General features: G+C 44.3%; 1 protein-coding gene across 2 annotated transcripts; it reads right to left on the bottom strand.

Moving 5' to 3' along the window:
- Window positions 1–6,502: 6,502 nt before the first annotated feature.
- On the bottom strand, window positions 6,503–18,692 carry SMU1 (SMU1 DNA replication regulator and spliceosomal factor). Of its 2 annotated transcripts, none has more exons than XM_068423739.1 (12): window positions 18,604–18,692; window positions 18,130–18,340; window positions 17,873–18,025; window positions 17,214–17,324; window positions 16,172–16,300; window positions 15,435–15,554; window positions 14,535–14,651; window positions 14,207–14,334; window positions 9,893–10,019; window positions 8,391–8,558; window positions 7,942–8,094; window positions 6,503–7,273 (listed from the first exon to the last, which is right to left on the bottom strand). In XM_068423739.1, the coding sequence occupies exons 1-12, from the start codon at window positions 18,627–18,629 to the stop codon at window positions 7,175–7,177; spliced, it is 1,542 nt and encodes a 513-aa protein (XP_068279840.1). In that variant the 5' UTR covers window positions 18,630–18,692; the 3' UTR covers window positions 6,503–7,174. The 2 variants fall into 2 exon arrangements, with proteins under 2 accessions (XP_068279840.1, XP_068279841.1); XM_068423740.1 differs by lacking the exon at window positions 18,604–18,692 and adding an exon at window positions 18,469–18,595.
- Between the last annotated feature and the right edge of the window lie 1,735 nt (window positions 18,693–20,427).

Below are 20,427 nucleotides of genomic sequence, written 5' to 3'. Positions count from 1 at the left end.
AAGACTTCAGGGCCCTAACTGCCTTCTCCTCCCTGTGCTTTGTCTACCTGCTACCCAACAGCAGTGCAAGAAGTTTGCTCAGCCCAGGGGAGTAAACTCGATGATCCCAAATCTGCTTTGAACTTGCAGGGTGATGTAAGGGCAGGCAAGCAAGCAACTTGCCCTATGATGTTTTCATTAGCAACTTCATCTAGGAAGATGCATTCCTGCTTCCATTTGTGATTGATTGGTGCTCAAAGCATTAGTAAGGCACACTAAAAGAAGCAAGGTTTGATTTAAGCCATCTTTTTGCAAAACCACAGATAAAGAAATGCCAGGTTCCATGTTTTATTAGGGGGTAGGGTGAGCACTATTATCGTGCCCAAAGAATGGGGGACTTCAGCCACCCTGATATCTGCTGGCAGGACAACACAGGAGGACGTAATCAATCGAGGAGGTTCCTGGAGTGCATCAATGAGAACTTCCTGACCCAAGTGATAGAGGAGCCAACGGGGAGAGGTGGTCTGCTGGACCTCGTACTCACCAACAAGGGGCTTCTTGGGACTGTGAAGGTCAAAGGCAGCCTTGGCTGCAGTGACCATGCAATGGTGGAGTTCAGGAACCTGAGCGGAAGGAGGACAGTAAAAAGCAAGCTCTCAGCCCTGGACTTCAGGAGAGCAGACCGGTCTCTTCAAAAGTCTGCTTGGAAGTGTCCTGTGGGATAAGGCCCTGGAGTAAAGAGGTGCCCAAGAAAGCTGGTTAATATTCAAGGTTCACCTCCTCCAGGGTCAAAAGCAGTCCATCTCAGCAAATAGGAAGTCAGGCAAAAATGTCAGGAGGTCTGTGTGGATGAACAAGGAACACCTGGTCAAACTCAAACACAAAAAAAGGAACATCCAGAGGGTGTAAGCAAGGATGGTTAAGCTGGGAGGAACACGAAGACGTTGTCCTAGCGTCCAGGGATGAAGTTACAAAACTAAAGCTCAACTGGAGTTGAATCTGGTCAGGGATGACTAAGACAACAAGGGCTTCTATAAGTACATAGGTGGGAGAAGCTAGGGAAAATGTGGGCCCATTGCCAAATGAGACAGGGGACCTGGTTACACAGGACATGGAAAAGGCTGAGGTGCTGAATGCCTTCTTTGCCTCAGTCTTACTAGCAACACTGGCCTTCAAGAATCCCAGGTCCCAGAGATCGAGGGGAAAGTCTGGAGCAAGGAAGATGTACCCATAGTGGAAGAGGATCAGGTCAGGGAAGACTTAAGCAAACTGGACATACGTTAAGTCCATGGGCCCTGATGGGATGCACTCACAAGTGCTGAGGGAGCTGGCTGATGTCATTGTGAGGCCACTGTCAACAATCTTTGATCTATCATGGTGATTGGGGGAAGTGCCCAAAGACTGGAGGTAAACAAATGTCACTCCTGTCTTCAAGAAGGGCAAGAAGCTGGATCCAGTGAACTAAAGGCCTGTCAGCCTCACCTCGATCCCTGGGAAAGTGATGGAGCAGCTAAACCTGGAAATCATTTCCAGGGACATCAGCAACAAGAAAATCATCAGTAGTAGTCAGCATGGCTTCACCAAGGGGAAGTCATGCTTGAACAACTTGATGAACTTCTACAATGAAATGACTGGCCTGGTAGATGAGGGGAGAGAAATGGATGTTGTCTACCTGACTTCAGTACGGCCTTTGACAGTGTCTCCCATAAGATCCCCACAGAGAAGCTCTTCATATATGGGCTTTATGAACAGACAGTGAGGTGGACTGAAAACTGCCTGAATAGCCAGACCCAGAGGGTGGTGACTGGTGACACAACACCTAGTTGGAGGCCAGTGACTAGCAGTGTACCCCAGGGGCCAATACTGGCTCCAGTCCTGTTTGTTAAACATCTCCAATAATGATCTGGATGATGGGGCAGAGTGTACCCTCAGTGAGCTTGCAGATGACACAGAACTGGGAGAAGCAGCTGATACAAGAGAAGGTGGTGCTGCCATCCAGAGGGACCTCAACAGGCTGGAGAAATGGGCTGACAGGAACCTCATGAAGTTCAACAAGGGGGAGTGCAAAGTCCTGCACCTGGGGAGGAACAACCAATCACAAGCACCAGTGTATGCTGTAGATTGTGCAGCTGGAAAGCAGCTGAGCAGAGAAGGAACCTGGAGGTCCTGGTGGACACCAAGTTGAACACGAGCCAGCAATGTGCCTGTTTTGGAAAGAAGGCTAACGGTATCCCAGTTGCCAGCGGGTGGACAGAGGTGATCCTTCCCCTCTACTCAGCACTGGCGAGGCCGCACCCGAAGTACTGTCTCTGGTTTTGGGCTCCCCAATACAAGAGACATGACATACTGGAAAGAGTCCAGCCAAAGGGCCACAATGCTGAAGGGACTGGAGCATCTCTCCTGTGAGGAAAGGCTGAGAGATCTGGGACTGTTCAGCCAGGAGAACAATGCTCAGGAGGGGATCTCATCAACGTATATAAATACCTGAAGGAAGGGTGCAAAGAGATAGAGCCAGGCTGTTCCCAGTGGTGCCCAGTGCCAGGACAAGAGGGACTGGGCATGAATGAAATGCAGGAGGTTCCCTCTGAACAGCAGGAAACAATTCTTACTGTGAGGGTGATTGAGTACTGGCACAGGTTGCCCAGGGAGGTGTTGGAGTCGCCAACCCTTCCAACCTCAGACATCCTGTCATTCTGTGAATAAAACCTGAGAGAACACTTATTTGTTGATTTGGCTTACAAAGCTTCTAATTTGGGAAGGCAGGAAAGGCATAACTAGTTGGCAGCAGCATGCACCTGCTCCCAGATAAGTAAATGCCATCTCCTGCCCCACAAAGCAGAGGCAGTATTGGAAGCATTTGTTACTACACGGGGAGTAGTTTTATAGGCACACAAAGGACACAAAGAAGCTGAAGAGGGCTTCATTACCCTGTTTCGTAATGCAAGCAGCACCTGTTGTAAGTAAAACTTATGCTCCCTTCACTTCAGCAGCATCCATCTCCTTTTATCTTGCTCCACAGAGAGCCAAAGCATTCCTGCGTAGGATTCCCACTGTTTAGCCACTTTTCTCCTTAGGATTCACCTAAAGCCTATGCTTTTCCCCCCAACATTCAGATCCAAGTTTGCTCAGGCTGTCAGAAGTTGCCATGATCCAGAAGGTTGTAGGGTTTATTTACAGCTATCCAGAGAACACACACTGGAGCCCACATCAACAGGAACTGGAGATGGAGTAACCATACTTCAAAAAGGACTCCTGAAACCTATGCAGACGCTAGGCAGAAAGGGAAGAAAAGCTGTACTTGAAGACCATTTGTAACTAACTTTTAGCATCATCTTTCCTATCAATCTCTGCAAGATATTTTCTTTCTCTTCTTATCTCAGACTGAACGCTGGTGTTACCAAGCTGCCCCGAATCAGAGGCAGGCCCAGTCACCCAAGCTCATGGATCAGAATCCTCAGCAACACGCAGAATCACGAATTGGCAGGCACCCACGGAGATTGTCTCGTCTCTCAGTCCTCATGAGAATTTGCCTGCTTTATAAACATCCACAAAGGATCTTTTCCTTTTGAGACCAAGTCTTCAGTTTTCACCTGGTCTCTCTAAATATTACTAGGACTCACGGGAGGGTTTTATTTTGAGCAGGACTACAACCCGTATCTACAAGCTCACATGTTACTTGGACAAAGTATTACCCGAGTGAAATTAAAAAAAAAAGTGTTAGATCCACCACTTGAATAACTCTGCAGGAACCCAAGCTCACTTTTTTTGCTGAGATGGCAGCTCTTCCACATAGATTCTGCCAGCACAAGTGCATCCTCAGCAAGTTTGCCAACGACACCAAGCTGTGTGGTGCGGTCGACATGCTGGAGGGAAGGGATGCCATCCAGAGGGACCTTGACAGGCTTGAGAGCTGGGCCTGTGCGAAGTGCACGAAGTTCAACAAGGCCAAGTGCAAGGTCCTGCATGTGGGTCAGGGCAATCCCAAGCACAAATACAGGCTGGGTGGAGAGTGGATTGAGAGCAGCCCCAAGGAGAAGGACTTGGGGTGATGGTTGATGAGAAGCTCAACATGAGCTGTCAATGTGCGCTGGCAGCCCAGAAGGACAGCTGTACCCTGGGCTGCATCAAAAGCAGCGTGGGCAGCAGGTCTGAGGGAGATGATTCTGCCCCTCTACTCCACTCTCGTGAGACCCTACCTGGAGTACTGCATCCAGCTCTGGGGCCCCCAACATAAGAAGGACATGGACCTGTTGGAACAAGCCCAGAGGAGGGCCACAAAGATGATCAGAGGGCTGGAGCACCTCTCCTATGAAGACAGGCTGAGAGAGTTGGGGCTGTTCAGCCTGGAGAAGAAAAGGCTCAGGGGAGACCTTCTAGCAGCCTTCCAGTACCTGAAGGGGCCTACAAGGAAAGCTGCAGAGGGACTTTTTACAAGGTCAAGTAGTGATAGGACGAGGGGTAATTGTTTTAAACTGAAAGAGGGTGGATTTAGATTAGATATTAGGAAGAAATTCTCTGCTGTGAGGGTGGTGAGACACTGGAACAGGTTGCCCAGAGAAGCTGTGGATGCCCCCTCACTGGCAATGTTTAAGGCCAGGTTGGATGGGGCTTTGAGCAACCTGGTCTAGTGGAAAGGTGTCCCTGCCTGTGGCAGGGGGGTTGGAACTAGATGATCTTTAAGGTCCCTTCCAACCGAAACCATTCTATGATTCTGATACATAAGAGCAGCTGATTCCACTTGAGAAAGGCTGAAACTCATTGATCCCCAGTTCAAAACTGACCTAGGAGACTCTCACTACGTGGCGCTTTCCCCGCAAAGCATTTTGCACTCCTCTATGTATGACGGAACTCGCCAGCTCCAAGCAAAATAATTCAAGAACAAAGCAAGGCCCGTGGGTGAACAATGCTTTCTTTAATATTAAAGCACTAGATGTTGCCTTGTTCAAGTCTTGCATACAGGTTAAGTGGCATAACACCTGGCTGACTCTCCAGGGAGAAAATGTCTTCCTAGATTACATTAAAAAATTTACATTAAAAAAAAAATTAAGATTCTACGTTTAAAAAAATTAGATTTTTCAAGATAATCATTGTACTTTTGTGCCAACTGCGAGCTATTTTACAAATTACAGCTGCAGCCCAGGAGGTAAATTTTACCATGGCCCTTTCCTACGTATTAGTACATTTTGCTTTTGTCTCGAGTACTTGATGCAATGAACTCTGAAGCTTTTAAATAAAAAGCATAAGAAACGCCAGATTTTCTCACATTTTTAAGCCACAGAATGTATTTCAATCTTTAAACATTCAGGATTCTGACAGTTTTATTTGCTACAACTACTTTTCTTTTACAGAACAATGTTAAAATACAGTTTAGATTGAGGATTAGCAGTTCTGTGTAATCTGAAGGCAAAATGAACAAGTTAGAAAATATTAAAAATATTTTGTCAAGATCTTCTCCTGTATCAAAAGTACTAATTGCCAACGGAGCTTGTCAAATGTATTACTGCCAGATGTTTCTGACACACTGGTGTCTTTTCAGGCAGGAAAAATAATCACTTTTTGCTATCTAAAAAATAACTTTATTGCCATATCTAAAGAAGTAAAAAACAACTTAGGAATTAAAACATCACAGCTAAATATAGAACTAAACACTACAGTTGTAGTGAACAAGCAATGCTATGTGAGAAGGTAAACTGAAATTTTTCTGCATTTCCTTAGACCAATACAAACAGAGACCAATCAAGTGCACCAGTGAGTGCTGGAGGTCAGTCACCAGCTGACAACCAATACTTGCACTAGGATCAAGCCCTCCAGCTGAAAAAAAAATGTGAGGTTATTTAAATTGGAGCTAATCTGTTAAGTCGAAGGGAAGTTACTACTGTTTGAAAGACTACTGTGGCAGAAAAGCATTCTACAAGAGATGAGGACAGGAAACTGCTGCCGATTCAAATTTACATGCATTCATCTCATCATTACAGACAAAACCTCATTTTTTGCTGCATCCTAGAAAAACTATGGTCAGACTTTAAGAGATTCTGGTGTGTATTACTCAGGATCTCAAAGGGAATCATAATCTGCTCCAAACTGAAAAGCCTGAAAGCTTCTTTTTATCATAGTGTGGGATCCGAGTATCACCATAACTAGGTCCACAGCTATAGAAAATAAAAAAAAAAATCTTACAAATAATTATTTAAAGCTTAAGTATGCCATGCCCTTTTGCGAAAACAGGAAGCTAAACTGAGTAAACTGGAAAAAAAAACAAAACTGAAGCATGTGCAGCATCACAGCACTAGGAACTCAGCCTATCTAAACTGGCATTTGCACATTTTAAAACATTGATCCCCTGAGGCCTGCTTCAGTTAAAGCTGGTCTGAAGGCATTATGCACTTACAGGAAGAGGGACCAGGTAATAATTCCTTTTACCCTGGAAGTAAAACAAAAGGGAAAAAAAAAAAAAACAAACAACAACAAAAAAAACACAAACCCAAAAAAACCAAAACCAAACAAAACACGCCCCCCCCCCCCCAAAAAAAAAACCAAACAAAAAACCAACTATATCTCACTGCCACGTTAGGCAGGTTTACAGCAGGAAGTGCTGGGAGATGGGGAAGAACAGTTTCGTTCCAAGGAAGCTGTGTGACTTAATATACATACTTAATATGTATAATTGGAAAAATTATAGTGAAAATTGAACACAGCAAAACCCACTGGACTAGAAAAGCCTTTGCCTTCAGGACAAGGACAGAGTAGCCTCAGCTGCATTCCAGGAAAACTTTGCCTGTGTTTCAGCAGTCGAGAAGAGGCAGCTCTCCCATTCCACATAATTCACTCAAATATAAAAAGCATTTTACTGTATTCTAGGAAGTCAGCAACCACTTTTAAGTGTATACAGTTCCTAGCTCGTTCAACTGTTATAAACACTGTAGGAAGAGTACAGACTTCAGGAGACAGAAAAAGCACTCTCACTGAAGTTGCTTCGGCTACTCTGGTAAAAATAAAAGTCTCTGAAATTAACTGATGCTACATTTAAGCATCAATCTACCAAACTGTAGACCAAGAAGTATAAAAGGTCATTCTCTGGAAACCTGAACTGAAAATTGAGCAAATATCACACTCTGTACATTTAGACCTTGTTAAAGCACAAACATTAATGACCTGCAACTAACAGGCACACTTCATAGCTCGTTGTAAAATCAAGCTATGGCTTCCAGAGCTTGAGGAGGCCATCTTCACTGTATGTGGCAATCAGGTTCTGGTGGGGGTGATGAGCAATGCCAATGACATCTTTTTCATGAACCTAGAGAATTAAGCAAAAAGATGCATCAGGAGATTCTTCCTTTAGCAGATTCAAGACAAATATTCTCTTCAAACAAGAACTAGAGGAAAGTTCTTGTTTGAACTGAGGTTTAACATGCTTTATGCACATAGCAAAAGCAGAGGAACATACCCTGCCAATGTTAAGTTCCAGTTGCAAACCATTTGTGACATAGCAGTTACTTTTTGTTGGGCGAGGTAAGGTTCAATGAAGGTTTACATCCACTGACATCCACGACATCTAAGTGTTCCCCATTAATTTTAGACATTCAAGCTGGTATTCCTCTTTAGTTTAACCCAAGGCAAATTTAAGCCTGACAACTTTATATCTGACAGTTTGGTCAGACTGTCCATCAGCCAGCGCCCAGGTCAAGACATGCTCTAGTTGAAATAAGTTTGAACCAATTCACTCGTGGCTTGGTGGGTAAACATTTTCGTAACTTTTAAAATTAAAATGGTTCTAAAAAAACCTAAAGACATTCTATAGCCAAGTGTTCTGGAATGCGTTTGTTACCAATCATGGCTGCTAGAGGTGAAAGATTCCTTGATACAAGGCTTCTCCTTACAGACTTCTCATTAAGGACTTCAAAAATAACATTTAGATCATCCTTGTGTTTAGAACTCTGCAAAAGCTCAAAGCTAAGAACTTACGGTCAGTGTTCTCTCCAGCTTGCCGGTCACTGTGCTAAAGCAATAGAGCACAAAGTCTTCACCAACACAGTAGATCCATTCACCACGAGGTGAAAGCGCACAGCAGACAAAGTCACCACCTTCTCTCTTACCAGAGCTAAAACTTCTTACAATCTGTAAAGACACCCCCCCAAAAATATTTGGCAGGATTAAACTGCAGCACATCATTACTATGTTCAGGGCAAAAATATTTAGGCAGTACTAGGTCTGTTTAGAACACAGGATCTCTCCATAGCTGCAATCGCTTTCTGCAAGTCAAGCTGTTCTATAACCTGGGTACAGAACAGTAACTTCAGCAAACTGAAGAAATCAGGTTTAACCCAATTAACCTAGGCTATTAACTAGGGTTTTGGCATTCTTACAATGCCTGAGAGAGGGAGACTTAAAAGGACACCAGTAAGATCACATACTTGTCCTTGCATATTCATAATGACGACTGTATTCGATCTGTTGCAAACAACGAAGTGTTCTGGGTTTTTAGGCAGCAGAATGACACTGTTCACAGTAATGTCTGTCCCAGCAGTGCTGCCAAGAGACTTGAAGGTGTTTGAGCACTCTGTCGTCTTCACATTCCAAACCTAGTATGAAAAATAAATGTAAAAACAATTAGCTTTTAAAAATTAAACAAAAATGAGCTGATTCAGGATACAGGATTCAGATTTTCTAGGGCTCCTGAAGGGAAATACGAATTCCAAAAATCGTAGTTTAAAGCAGATTTTAAAAAAAAAAAAAAAAAAAAAAAAAAAATCACATCTATTTTGAAGTGTGGACACCATGAATAATTTCACTACAAATGAGCTGAAAGTGAATCTCCATTATCCAAATTCAGCCTGGCTCCCTTTCATTAAACACATTCCCTGAGGGATGAGTCCAGACTTGCTTTCCGGTTTTAGCTGGTTATCCGTGAATATATGTGCAGCCTCTGCACATGCAATTTGCTTTACACACGACAGACATGAAAATCGCTGAGAAAGCAAAGCCTCACTGATATCGATGGGAGAGACGTCCCAGCTTAGAGATGCTTCAGGCTCAACGCCAGGCTGTTCTAGCTGTTTAGGAACAGGAAATGGAACTGCTTGTTTAATATTTAAAATAAAATGTAACTCAACATATGTGGAATTTTTTTGCTGTTTACATACTAGTAGAATAAAAATCAAAGATGCCACCTTCTTACGCTATTCCCATGACTGGGGCAGTCTAGCAAAGAGTGCAAGTTTGAAGTAGCACCCATTTAATATGAGCAAAATCCATCACACTCTCCTAGGCCACATCTATGAGCTGGATCTGTTTATCTACCCTCCATGCACTGCATCGATGCCGTACTTAATGTCACTGTTTCTACAGTCATTTATTTATTTATTATTAGTCAGTAATGTCCTGTACACAACAATGCTTTACTCCTCTTAACTACTACATCCTGAGTAGTTCCACTCTTTGCTGAGACTAGAAGCCAAACCTATCACTTCTCCACTCAGTTTCATTAATGCCAGATTACCTAGCTTACATGGCAAAGGACTCCTAAGCACCAAGAAATAAACAGGTGTCCAACACAGCAAGCAAGAAAATGCCACTATTTCAGAGAAGGGAATCCCCACATTTTAGGACAAGAGGTGTCACGGTCAATTGTATTTCTAGAATAAAGCAGAAACAGGCAGGTAACTGCTGCACTTATGTTCTCCTTTCATAATACAGCAGAAACAGGCTCTGCAGCAGTCTGTAACAGACTTATGTAAGCAGAGTATGAAACTTTATCAGTTCTCATTTACACCGATCTACAGCAAAGGTCACAAGCAGAAAGACATTAACAGATAACCCCAACTCCTTCTCCAATGACTGCAGCAGTTACAACAAATCAGCTACAACATGCAAAGAGTATGAATGTGTTATTTACAAAGGGTAAATGCTATCTTACCTTCACTGTGCCATCAGAGGATGCACTGATAATATAGTGGCCGTCCTGGGTAAAAGTCGCTTCATTGACGAAGGAAGAATGACCACGGAATTCCTTTAAAGTTTTCCCAGATTTTAAACCATGAATCCTGTCACACAACAGAGGTCACAACTGAGTGAACAGCTGAGGTAGTCTGAACCACCCTCTAGCTTCAACATATTTTAAATCTGAGCTACCTTTCACAGGCAACAATAAAAAGTGCTAAAAATTCGCAAGCTGTAACTCTTTATCACAAGGCCCTTTCATCAAAGTCATTATGTGTTCCTGTGAAAAGCTTAGGAAATACCATCAACCTTCAGCCTCAAGGACCTCTATGTAATATACTCTGCATATATGAGAAGACAGGACTATGAAAGGGAAACTATGAAGCTGACAAAACAAAAATTACAGAATTAAGTTTGGAAGTCTCTAGTCCAACTGACTCCTCAACTTTAAGTGAAGTCAGCTTGCTCAGGGCCTTGACCAAGGCCTTGTCCAGTTAAGAAAAATTCTTTCCTTACACCCAGCCAGAATTATTCTCTTCCGCAAGCTGTTGCCATTTTCTCTTACTGTGCAACTCTTCACAGAGTTTTCTCGTGACATCTAGAAGTAAATTATGTCAGTAGTCTGTATCAGCCTTGAATTGTAGTACCTACTGCCTACAGAAATATGGTTTTCAAGCAGAAGTCTGAAGCCTTGAGAATGAAATTCCTTATTCCATTTGAAGCTTGCTGTCCTTGATTCAACATCCAGCCTTACATAATTTCAATTAAAATTCTTATGCTATAGATCACACATGTCAGGATTTAAACAGATTAACATCTCTCATTAAGATGTTTTGTAATGCTTGTTCACTGTGCGGTTGCCTCCAGATCCATACATTTCTTCATTTTAATCTAAAGCAGTACCATTGATACCACTGGGTTTTACAGTACAGGCAAGAGCCTAAAGCTATTAAACATATTACATAATCCCATTCAATTAAACATAAAACGTATACAGCCATCAAGCACAGATCAATCTGATTCACAATGTAAGTCCCATATCCTGCAACTCAATTTTGAAAAAGACAGATGAGGAAGCTGGAAACCTTGACAAACCGGACAGATGGACTGAGAAACCTCACGATGTTGAGCACAGATGGTTGCAGAACCACCTCAGGCATCAGAATCAACTGGGAGCGGATCGGCTGCAGAGGAGGTCTGCAGCAAAGGACCTGGCAGACCTTGGGGAGAACAAAGTGAAAGCCAGCAGCGTGCTGTGGCATCGAGGAAACCCACCCACACACCAGGTGCATAAGGAGAGGCCGAGTCTGCAGATCAAGGTTCCCCCCTACTTGGCAGGGGTTTAGCCACCTCTAGAGGACTGTGTCCAGTTTTGGGCCCCCACTAAGGGGCCACTAAGATGGTCAGGGGGCTAGACCACATGATGCATGAGGGGAGGCTGAGGGCCGAGTGTGTTCAGCCCAGATAAGTGAAAGTTCAGAAGCATCTAATTGCTGTCTTGCTTGTAGACAAAAAAAGTTAAACAAATTTTTATTAAGTCAGAAAAACCGCAAAGAGGAAAAATAACTGTGAGCTAGACAAAACTGACCTAAGCTGCTTTCAGCTGCAGCAAAGTGACTGTGTAGCAACAGAGGAGCTTGTTGCAAACCAAATCTACCCAGCAGTGAGCAAATTCCACTCAGTAACAAGAGACCAAATAGACGCAGGATCAGAACTACTGCGCTACACAAATGTTAAACAACACTTTCCAGACGCTAAGAGCTGCAGGAACAAGGGTTTGATAAGGTTGCTGCCCATCTGGTAACTTAGATTAGAACAGTTTGAGTATTTTTGTGACTATCTGCTAGTATTAAAAGTTACAATTAACTTTCATTCTTGCTTTTATTCACCCTGCAATGATCCTTTAAAAAAAAAAAAAAAAAAATCTAAGTCCTTACTAAACACCTGAAAAATTGTAACTATTTAGTTAACATCACTACCTAACAAGTTTTTACAGAATAAACGGAGTCAGATTCTTATTAGAGGTGCACAGCTAAAGGACAAGAGGCAAAGGGCAAAAGTTACAGAGAAAAAAAAACAAAACAAAACATCTGAAGTCCAAACAGGATTTTCTCCGAGAGGGTTGTACAACCCTAGGACAGATGCCATGAGAAGCAGTGGGGTCTCCACCCATGGAGATTTTGAGAACCCAGCTGGACAAGGCCCCAAGCAAGCTGTCCTAACTGAAAGGCTGGTTATGCTTTGAGAAGCATATTGGACTAGAGACCTCTAGAGGTACCTTCTAAATCAAAGTATTTTATAATGTCTGCTTAGTCTGCCTCAAACACATTGCACAGATGCTTCAGCTTTCTTAGAGCACAGATGCAAGCCTAACCACCTTAATACCTGTCCCACAACAATCCATTGCCTTATCATGTTGTGGCTGAACAGATTATCTGCACACAGATAAGCTGCGGTAACTGTATGCATGTAAGTCTCCGCACATGGGAAGTGTCAGGTAATGCCAAGTTTGTTCAGTTTAGCCCAACCACATTAAAAGGAATGTACTTCCTTGGATTTTCAGCAGACAGACCTCATATCCAACTGCTGCAACTGAGCCGACACATTACCAACTTGCTAAACTACGCTAACTGGATTGTGAACCAAAGCAACTCCAAACTTTGTAGAACTCCCATTCCTGGGTTCCCAAGATGTCAGCTTGTGGGCCTTCAACTTCATGAACAGTTTCACTGCCCAAAAGGAATGCCACAGACACTGGGAAACTGAACTGTACAGACTGGTTAAAAAACTCCACAGCTCATATCCTAACATAGTGCAGGTGCTACACAGCGAGGGGTGGTTTGCATGAGAAACAGAAAGAATTCCCATGCCCAAAAGCAGAACTGCAGAGACAACATGGAGAAATGGGAATTACCTTTTGAGAATGAAAAGGAAAATGATCCTGTCTTTACGGCTCCTTTTCATCACTGAAAGAAGTTTTTTTTCTCTTGCCAGCATAAATGCATCTGGCCACATGATTTTTCTCTAACAGATTCCAAAACAGAAGTACATGTCAGAGAATGACAGAATAACTTCAGCTGAAAAAGACCTCAGAAGACCTCTATTCTACTAGATGAGGCAACTAGGTCCCTTCTTGGCCTTCTTTTTCCAGGCCAATCAGGCCCAACTCTCTCAGCCTTCCCTCATACACCATGTACATCTGCAGAGATACTCAGATCAAAAACCAGCACCCTAAAGCACAAGAAAGGCTGTACTGCCATTTCCAGATACAAACTGCAACTCCTGCTCCTGAAGCTCTCAGGGTTCATCAGCCTGGCTGTCTTCCAGGATTGGATCTGTAGTATTCCATGTCAGACTGCTGGGAAGAATAGATGCCCAGAAAACATTTTCATTCTGTCCTTCTTCCTCTCATTCCCACACTAAAGGGAGTTCTTGGGATCCAAGAGAGACAGAGGGGTGGATCTGGGGGCTGGGATTAGAGAGGTGGATTCAAGGTGTGAGCTGGGACAAGAACCCTTTTACGATATGGGCTGGCAATGCATGACTAGGACAGGGAGCAGCAACACGATGCAAAGTGATTATCCCTGAATGTGCAGGGATGCACCTTATCTCCTCTCGCCCACACACAGCTCACAGGGACACACGGACACTTGTTCAAGCCCACGGGAGAGCTATGACTATTGCTAATTGAGATTCCCAAGCACTTTTGGACTTTTGGAAATTTTGCTCTATTCAGCAACTATCAGGAGGAAGCAGAGAAGATTCACCAGAAAAAGCCACTCAAGAGCATTTCCTTAGATAGCAGAGAAAAAAGAGCCCATGATACTGCTTCACAAGAAAAATAAACTGGATAGAACCAACTACTGTCACGTAGTCTATTAAAGCTAGTCAATATGATTAGGCTGTTTAGGCTGTTTTAAAAAATGTCATCATTCTGTTATCCTCAGATCTTTTTTATCCTGAGCTAATCACAAAAAATGTTATTTCTGAAGGCTGACACAAGCTAGGAGTCTCCCAGAAAGAAAACGCACAAGGTCAATGTAAATGACAGTAGAACAGAAGTACTTGGCCCCTAGCCCTGGAATAATGCAAGTTAAGCAAGGTGAAAGGTCAAACTTTCAAACTGTTCCTCTCCAACCCTCATCAGTCATGCTCTCCTATTAGTATTAAAACTCAATGTAAAAGGATCAAATCTCAGGTCAAATGAATCTATATTCAAAACCTGAATTGCTTAATGTGAAAATTCTGGTTTCTTTTTTCCTGCACTGTAGCTCACACTTTCTCAATTTACCTGATTGTCTGATCAAAAGAAGCACTAAGAATTTGGCTGCTGTCTTTAGAGAAACTGAGGCATGTAACACCTTTACTGTGTGCTCGTTCAAATCTTCTCAGACACTGCCCGCTCTGGATTTTCCACACCTGGAGAGGAAAGAGCAAAAAGAGTGGTGATTACTTTCTTATGAGGTCACAGAAGCTTAAACATCAGAGCCAATACATATCTGTTTCTGAGCCATGCTAAACTTCATTTGTTTTTATATGGAATCGCAACATTACTGCAATTGCAAGTGAACCTCTCTGGTCACCACCTCTACCAACATACTGTACAAAAAGATTTGTACCTTGATCTTTCCATCTTGGGCTCCAGTTGCTAGCATTTCTGTGTCTCTGCTGAAGCACATGCACAGCACTGCATCATCCATCATCATAAAATTATCTTGTGCCTGGTACTTCAGATCCTAAATGAAAGCAGAAGATCCATCAGTCAAAACAGTGAATTAAATGAAACATATTTTAAGGCAAAGTGCAAAACTACCAGCACTTTTCACTTCAGTTATATTTTATAACCTATCGTACAAGGGAAAACTATTGTGCTGCTGCCTCAGAAAGTGAAGCAATCACAGGAGTCCCCACGTCAGTGAGGTGCTGGTATAAAAGTGAAACAGAAACAGGGGTAGTAAATGAAGAGTATGAGGTGGTTCCAGCTGGAGACCCCCTCTTTCCATCCCAGTACCCATATGGTACTGAAGTACAGAAGGGTCACAAGGAGGCTCAGGGGGTGCAACAAAGGCTGAATAGACTGGGATTTAACATCCCTATTTTCACAATAGTCCAGGGGTGTGGAGTGTGTGGGTGGTGGGAACCCCTTACAACCTTGGGGGTTGGACTAGACGATCTTTAAAGGTCCCTTCCAACCCAAACCATCCTGTGATTCTGTGATCCTGTGATCAAGCAGACCTTATAAGGCCTTACAATAACAGGGAAGTGCTATTGTCACCGTTTCAGAGGCAACAACAATGATCCAGAAAGGTAAAAAAATGTTATCACAGAGGGAAGTTTATGACAAACCAGACAATTAAACCCATGTAAAGATTCCAGACTGATATGTGAATCACCCAAGCAGACATCCTTTTCAGAAACACAGTCCCCGAGAAATGAAAACCAACATAAAGTGTAATCTCAAAGATAAAACCAGGTTCTCTGGCCAATGAACTACCCGTGTGAAATAAGGCGAAATTTACCTTCCTAATCTTTCCAGTAGTGAAGTTCCATACTTCAATGAAACCATCGACAGAGCCGGTAACCAGATACTGTCCATCTGGGGAAAACCGAGCACACTCCACATGCGACTTCTGCCCAAACTGTTTTATAGGAGAACATAAATTAAGACTAATACACAATTTAAAAGAAGCAACTCATTAAAACAAAACTGTATTCTCATTTTGGTGGCAAAAATACAGTATTTTCTAGAGGTATGCATTCACAAATTTAATGTTAAGGTGCAAAAAAAACCCTTCAACACCTACATACTAGCACTTCAAAAACAAACAAAAAAACCTCTCCTTTTGGTCTGGTAATGTCTGTGAATATAAGTGGTTCACAGAAGCTAATATGCACACACAGAAGTTTAAGACGTGAGTAGTTCCTTGCACAAATAAAGAAGGGGACTAAGCAGACCACTTCTGAAAACAGAATGATTCTGGACTGTGAAGTTAAAGAAACAATTAATACATTTATATTCACAAATACCATGAGCACCCATCTTGTTAAGGGACCTCATTTCAGACTCTCATGAAAAATCTCCTGATGAGATACAGCATGGAGAAGAAGTTAGGGGGAAAAAAAAAAAGAGTGAGAGAGGGAAATGACTTGCAAAAAAGAGAACAGAAGAATTCAGAAGGCTTACTCTTATCTCCCAACATAACGCACAGAAAGGAACAAGCAGCTGTAACACACGTAAAAGCAAACACAACATCACCTTAATATGTCTGCTCAGCTGTGTGGGGAACTTTTCTTCTTCCACGTCTTTCACAGCTGCTTTGCCTCTGAACAAGTCAATTGTCATACCAGGAGGAAGCAGGCCCTGATGCTGCTGCCATTTCAGTGCCTTTTGAGGAGTTGAAAGCCATACAGTTAGGTATCAGCTAAAATACACCTTTCTCATCAAAACTTGCTTCTAATTAACACAATACAGCAACAGTTTCTTGTACCCTTACAAACTCTACACCTGTACAGTGTGAGACAAATACACTGCAAACAATTATGTGAAACAAGGCTCATCAGATTACGCTTCCTACCTCATGACCACAAACGGAATAGAACATTATTCCCAAATGATTTTTGCAAGTGAGAATGACTCAGGCCCACCCTTCTCTTTCTGCGTTCAGTACGCAGTAAGCCGTTTGCGCACAGTGTGAGTTCAATCTTGTGTTAATTTAAATTACCCAACCTGTTTCTGTTTGCCTAGAACTGTATACATTAAAATTAAAAATGACACATAAGCTTTCTTGGAAGGCACAAGTGAACTTCACTCAAAAGACAGACTCTTATATAACCGCTTCTGTGGAGAGCTGCTTTCAGTCACAGGACACACCTGTTATGCCGAGAGAATTTATTTGGCATACTTAATCTTAAAAATTAAGATATAAGCCATAAAACAGCAAAATATATGAAGTACTATCTGCACAGACTATCAATGAATACATTCTAAGAATCAAAAAAGAGCTGTAAGTACAACAACAGAAACTGTATGTGTTAGTATGTACTTTCAAAGTAATTATCTCTATGCACTGAGTACTTATTCTACAGGAAGAAATCTGTCACTGGAGTGCTGACTTTTTCTACTAAAAAATCCTTGCCACACGGAGAAAATATCATTTTTAACTATACCCCACATGTAAATGTGCAATATTTAAGCTTTACTTTTATGGAGTTGGAGAATCAACTACATCATAGTTAGTTTCATGCAGCAAAGATCTACATAAACTGACATAGCTGCTAAAATATTTTTCAAGAATTACCTGCCCCAACAACGCCATAAGACGAGATGGAGGTACCACACTGACTTCTCCAGCTAAAGCTTGTGCAATAGCAGCTCTCCGCTTCTCTTTGCTACTGCCATCTGGGTATGCCTAGAGGGAAGTTATTTTTATGAAGTGATTCTTCTAAACTACTTTCCATAAAAACACTCATCGCTCTGAATCGAAGCCCCTTCCAGATTAGTTTTCTATCAGGCCTTCAAAACAGCGCTTCTCTTTAACACCAACCTTTGAAACATTTGGGATGTGCTTTCACTAAAAATGTCAGTCTTGACATAATCAGTCAGAAATAATGCCTTGTTATTATACAACAACAATTTTACTTACAAAATGTAAATTTTGTTCTGCATACATAACACAGGAAAAGCAAGGCACAGATGTCATCCTGTGGCAGGATACAGGTATAAATCCCCAAACTCCCACCTGCAGTATACTTCAAAACCACTGCTCTGCTGCCCCGTGATCAAGTGTTATGCATCGTATTCCGAACACTTCACAAAATGTGTAAAATCATCAAACTGTGAAGCTGCATGTTCTCGCTCCCAGAATGGAAAAGATGCTGTAAGCTGTTAGCAACTGGGACCGAAGCTAGGAGTCACACAAGATAGCATCATGAGGTCTCTAGAAAGAAGGTAACATACCTCACGAGGATCAAAGTAAGATCTGGCCAGAAGGTTTTCGAGGTGGATGTACCGCTCTGGCTGAGTTTGCTTTAGCATGATCATGGGATCTGTTTGTCTCAGGAGAGACCTGGCAGCACCTAGTTCCCGGAGCTCAATCAACTCCAGCACAACCTGCATCAAGAGACCAACATCTGCATCAGCAAAGGGTAGAGCGGAAAACTCCAGAGAGGGGCTTCCACCCAAACCAGGAAAGGCCATACACAGCCTGCACTCACCTGCTCATAGAGATCAATGAGGGTCTTGTCGGGCAGCTTCAGCGACTGTATGGCTTGCAGCACCGTGTCCCAATGCCCGCTGTTGATGTCAGCCACAAAGCTCTCAATGCTGTCCACAGTGTTGAGGGACACAGTCGTTTCCTCCTGAAGGGTGGCGAGGGCTCGGTGGAGGCTGTTCTCCTTCAGGTACTGCATGATCAGCCGGATTACGCTGCAGGGGAACAGCGCGGTCACACCACCAGCCCCACGGGCGACCCTTCCCCGCGCTCCCCGCCCCAGCCCCGTCCCGTCCGTGTTACCCAGCCGTTGCGTAGCGGGCACCACCGCCACGGCGCTCACCTCCTCCCATCACCTCAGGGACAGCCCCTCCCCCACGGCCACACAACGGCTCCCGCCTCGGCCCGGCTTCACCGGCCTCTCCCGGCACCACCCCGCCACCGGCACCGCCACGCTGCTCGCCGCCGCCACACGCACTCGGAAGATTCGATTTCGATCGACATCTTGAGCCGCCGTCACCGCTCGCCGAGGGCCCTCCGCCACCTCCTCCACCTCCTCCACCACCACTTCGCTTCCGTCCTCGCGCCACGCCGCTTCCGGCCCGCGCCACGCCGCGCGGGACCGCCCCCCTCACCTGACCCGGGGCTGACGTCACGTGGCGGAGGGAGGCGGGCAGCCGGCGGCGGGCATGCGCACTGGGACATCCCGGTGCCGCACATCGTGCGTCCCCTGGCGGTGGCAGCCTGTCACCGCGGGGGGATACCGGGACCTGCGGGCGGGGAGGGGGCCCCGGGCCGGGCTGGGGGCGACCGGTGCTACCGGGCCGGGCTGGTGCCCCCGGAGTGGGGTGCCCGGGGCCTGCGGGCCCGCCCTCGGCAGTGCCGGGAGAGCCAGCAGGCTCCCTGCCCTCGTTGTTACTCATCAAGTGGGTCGGTAGGAGCGAGCGCTGGGCTTGCGGCCTGTGGGGCTGCACAAGCCGAGCGCAGGCCTCTCGGCCGCGGGGTTACTGATGAGCCGAGTACAGTGCTGACCTGGCCGGGGGGACTGAGAGAGATCACGTGAGGAAAAAAGCACCTAAAAAGCTGGGACCGGTGTTTTCCCAGGAGTGGCTACCAGTTCTGGGAACTGAAAGGGGTTGTTTTTTTTCTTATCCCTCAAAATAGCAGCACTTGCAACAGAACAGCCACTTCACTGGCACAGCAAGTGTAACATCAAGGCAAGAGCGCTACTACTGTAAGTTAACCTGTGTAGTGACTTCGCAAGTTGGCTTTTCAGTGTTGTCCTAGAAGTACGGTCTGCGCTTTCAGTGTAAGCCTTGAGTCTTTTACAGTTTGCATACAGAACTCAGGTTTTCCAGCTGGTTTCCCACAGAGCTGCAGTCCACCCGCTGTCCTTCATTCAGGAGGATTTCAGAAGATTCCCTGCAGTAACACAAGACACGTTGCACTGCAGGTCAGGCCTGGCATGATGTGGAACAGCTCCTTGGCCACCTGCTTCTTCGCATGTGCAGGTTTGCAGATGCAAACCAGGGATCTTACTTGCTCTTTGCAAGGCTCAAGTCAGTGTGAGCTCTGCATTTCAAGAGTGTGATCATGTGTGAAAGAATGACACTGCACAAAGTAATATTTCATTAGCAGGAAAATTAATAGCATATCTTGGCTGCTTTAATTATGGACAAAGAATTGGAAGAATGCTGCTGTACCAGGCAGAGCCCTCCATTGGCAAGGGGGGACATGAGAGACAACTGTCCTTTAAACAAAAAGGGCAGCTGTGCCAGTCCATTTGTGCTGCTTGGACTCTGACCAAAGGCCAAAAGTCTTGAAGCTCTGGTTAATGCTAGAAGAGGAGTAAAGCTGACAGTCTTTTCTGATTGCGTGTAGGCTTAGGTAGCCTTGCCGGGATGGGAGCTCCTCACTCCCTGGGAAGCACCAAGGATCTTGCTGCCTGTGTCTCCCCAACGTGGGGCAATTCCCACCTGCTCCCAGTAAATGCCCAATACTGGTGCTAGACTGCTGGCACACAGGGATGTGAAATCCGCTGTACTCAGCCCCTCTTGGGTGGATTTGTTCCTTGCTGTTTTTTTAGGCTTAGTGTACAATTTGCTGGATGAGCCATGGAAATTAGAGCCGTGTGTGAGAAACTGCCTGCCTTTGCCAACGAAAGCTGTTCTTAGCTGTCTCTGTCCCCAGAGTGCTTAAGAAAGTAATCCAATAGCATAAAGTTGAAAAAATAGTGAGTGAGGCACATGGCTAACATTTTGCATGCTCTTGTTTCCTCTCTGTGATCCCAACTCTTTTTTTA

The sequence above is a fragment of the Nyctibius grandis genome, chromosome Z, assembly GCF_013368605.1.
Source record: "Nyctibius grandis isolate bNycGra1 chromosome Z, bNycGra1.pri, whole genome shotgun sequence".
Classification (NCBI taxonomy): Eukaryota; Metazoa; Chordata; class Aves; order Nyctibiiformes; family Nyctibiidae; genus Nyctibius; species Nyctibius grandis.
This window is presented reverse-complemented; position numbering and strand designations above follow the sequence as displayed.